Source organism: Lipotes vexillifer, unplaced genomic scaffold, assembly GCF_000442215.2.
Source record: "Lipotes vexillifer unplaced genomic scaffold, Lipotes_vexillifer_v1.1 scaffold395, whole genome shotgun sequence".
Taxonomy (NCBI): domain Eukaryota; kingdom Metazoa; phylum Chordata; class Mammalia; order Artiodactyla; family Lipotidae; genus Lipotes; species Lipotes vexillifer.
Genome location: NW_006797390.1, coordinates 5,449,541 through 5,451,550, shown reverse-complemented (window position 1 = coordinate 5,451,550; position 2,010 = coordinate 5,449,541). Strand labels below are relative to the sequence as shown.

The following is a 2,010-nucleotide window of genomic DNA, read 5'->3' as shown; positions in this document are numbered from 1 at the left end:
CCTCCCCCTCCCCCTCCCCGCTGGCCAGGCCTGCACTAAGTCCACAGGGCCCTGGACTGGACGCCTGAACTGAGCTCTTTGTGAGAGGCCTTCCTCCCTGAGGCTGTGCTGCCACCTAGCGGCAGACATGTGCAAGGATGGGGAGGAATCTCCGAGAATGCAGAGGGGCATGAATGACCTCACCTTTGAACAGTTGCCAGATTTCAGCTGCTTCTGGTTTGGTCCGAGAGGCCCAGAAAGGTGCTTTCTTCTAGGAGATCTGCTTCCTTTAATAATGGTACAAGTCGAGTGGTTTGTACTCACATTCCCCCGTGAGAAGGAGAGCTGGAATTTCAAGCCATCTCGGAAGACACTGACTGTTTAGTAGTCTGTCTGGGTTTTCACCGCCAACCTCCCGTAAAAAACCAAGGCAGACTTGAAAGCAGGTAAAGAGAGCATGGTTAAAATTGGGATCCAGTTATATTTCTCACGGGAGACGAGGAAAACGAATCTTCCTGTTGCTTCACTCTTTCAACGTGATGGGGGACTCGGGTATTTTTCAGAGCACCCCAGTTTTTTTCCAGGGGCTTGCCAAGCTAATTTATACTGCTGCAGACAAATCTGCCTTTTTCCAGTCTCTGTCTCTTTATCCCAGAAGTTGAGAACTGGAGGAGTCCTCCTATTTCACCAACAAGAAAGCCGAGGCCAGGGAAGGGGAGGGAATTGGCCCAGACCACACAGCCAGCCGGTGCTGTGGGTCGCAGGCAGAATAGGGCTCCGGTGGCCGGCTTAGCAGGCAGAAGACAGTAGGTATCTTGGGGTGAATGGGGGAACGGACTACACTGGTAAACTGGTCGCTCATTCTGCTGATGACGATAGATCGATAGGCCTGTTTTTCCCTCTGACTGCACGTAGTTTTAAGGCTTTCTCTTTGGCTTGTTTCCCTTTGAGCACAGTTTCCCCCAACGTATCCCAATAAGGGAGAGAAACAAGGTTTTTCACTAGGTGGGCTGCTGGTGAGAGGCCCACGAGAGACAGGGTTGCACGGTGCCAGCATTTGGGCTGCGGGCTTGTATGACCTTGAACAAGGACCTTCACCCTGCCCTGAATCACCTCCAGCTGCACAGTGGGGTTGCCAGTGACCATGAGGTCCTTCAGTCATGGTAACAAAGGCCTGTGAAACATTCAAGTGGAAGGGTGCCCCGTGTCTGGGTATCATTTCCCAAGATTTCTGCATTATGTGTCATGGGGAAAGTTTTAGCAGCAGAGAGAAAAATGGCACTTTTTGGCACCAACTACGAGCAAGCTAATTGGTTGCCAAGGATTTGGGCCAAGAAACCTAATTTTGAGCTTTATTCTGTGTACATCATTTTTCCACGAGGATTAAAAAGACTATTAATCTGGTGATAGATACACAATAAAATGCTACCAAAGGGCTACAATGACCTTGGCGGTATCTTACTGTAGATTCAACCTTCTGGGTGGGCGGGCAGAAGCGTCCCCTGGAATGGAAGTCAGGGTTGGGTGTGGGTCGGGGAGCTGGAGAGGCAGAGAAATAGAAGAAAGTACCATCTTGGCAACAGCCACCTGGGCTCTCATTATTTTCAGTGGAGCCTGACCTTTGAAGCCTAAGAAGAGCCTTCACCCACTTCAAAGCTTTAGGGCCACTCAGATAAATGGCCCCGCCTTCCAATCTCGCTGTGTGTCCTAATGAGAATCGTTATGAAGACTGGTCTGGACGCCAAGCCCCCAGTCCCGGATGCCAGGTCGGCCTGTGGGTTTTATACTCTCCCCTTCCTCCCTCCGTCCCCAGGAGTGGGAGCTGGTGGTGCTGGGCAAATTGAAGTGGAACCTGGCGGCCGTCACCCCCCATGACTTCATCGAGCACATCCTTCGCAAGCTGCCTCAGCCCAGCGAGAAGCTGTCTCTGATCCGCAAGCATGCTCAGACCTTCATCGCTCTGTGCGCCACTGGTAGGAGCTGCTGGAGCCCAGTGGGGGCCGGGTGCTGGGGAGGGCTTTGGTGGGGGGG

At 52.5% G+C, this 2,010-nt stretch overlaps 1 protein-coding gene across 1 annotated transcript in view; it reads left to right on the top strand.

The window, feature by feature from the left end:
* Positions 1 to 2,010, top strand: part of CCND2 (cyclin D2) — a 22,945-nt gene that overhangs the window by 3,352 nt on the left and 17,583 nt on the right. Inside the window, exon 3 of the mRNA XM_007469446.1 lies at positions 1,793 to 1,952. Within this exon, the coding sequence (XP_007469508.1) occupies positions 1,793 to 1,952 (160 nt within the window). The remainder of the gene's footprint in view (positions 1 to 1,792; positions 1,953 to 2,010) is intronic.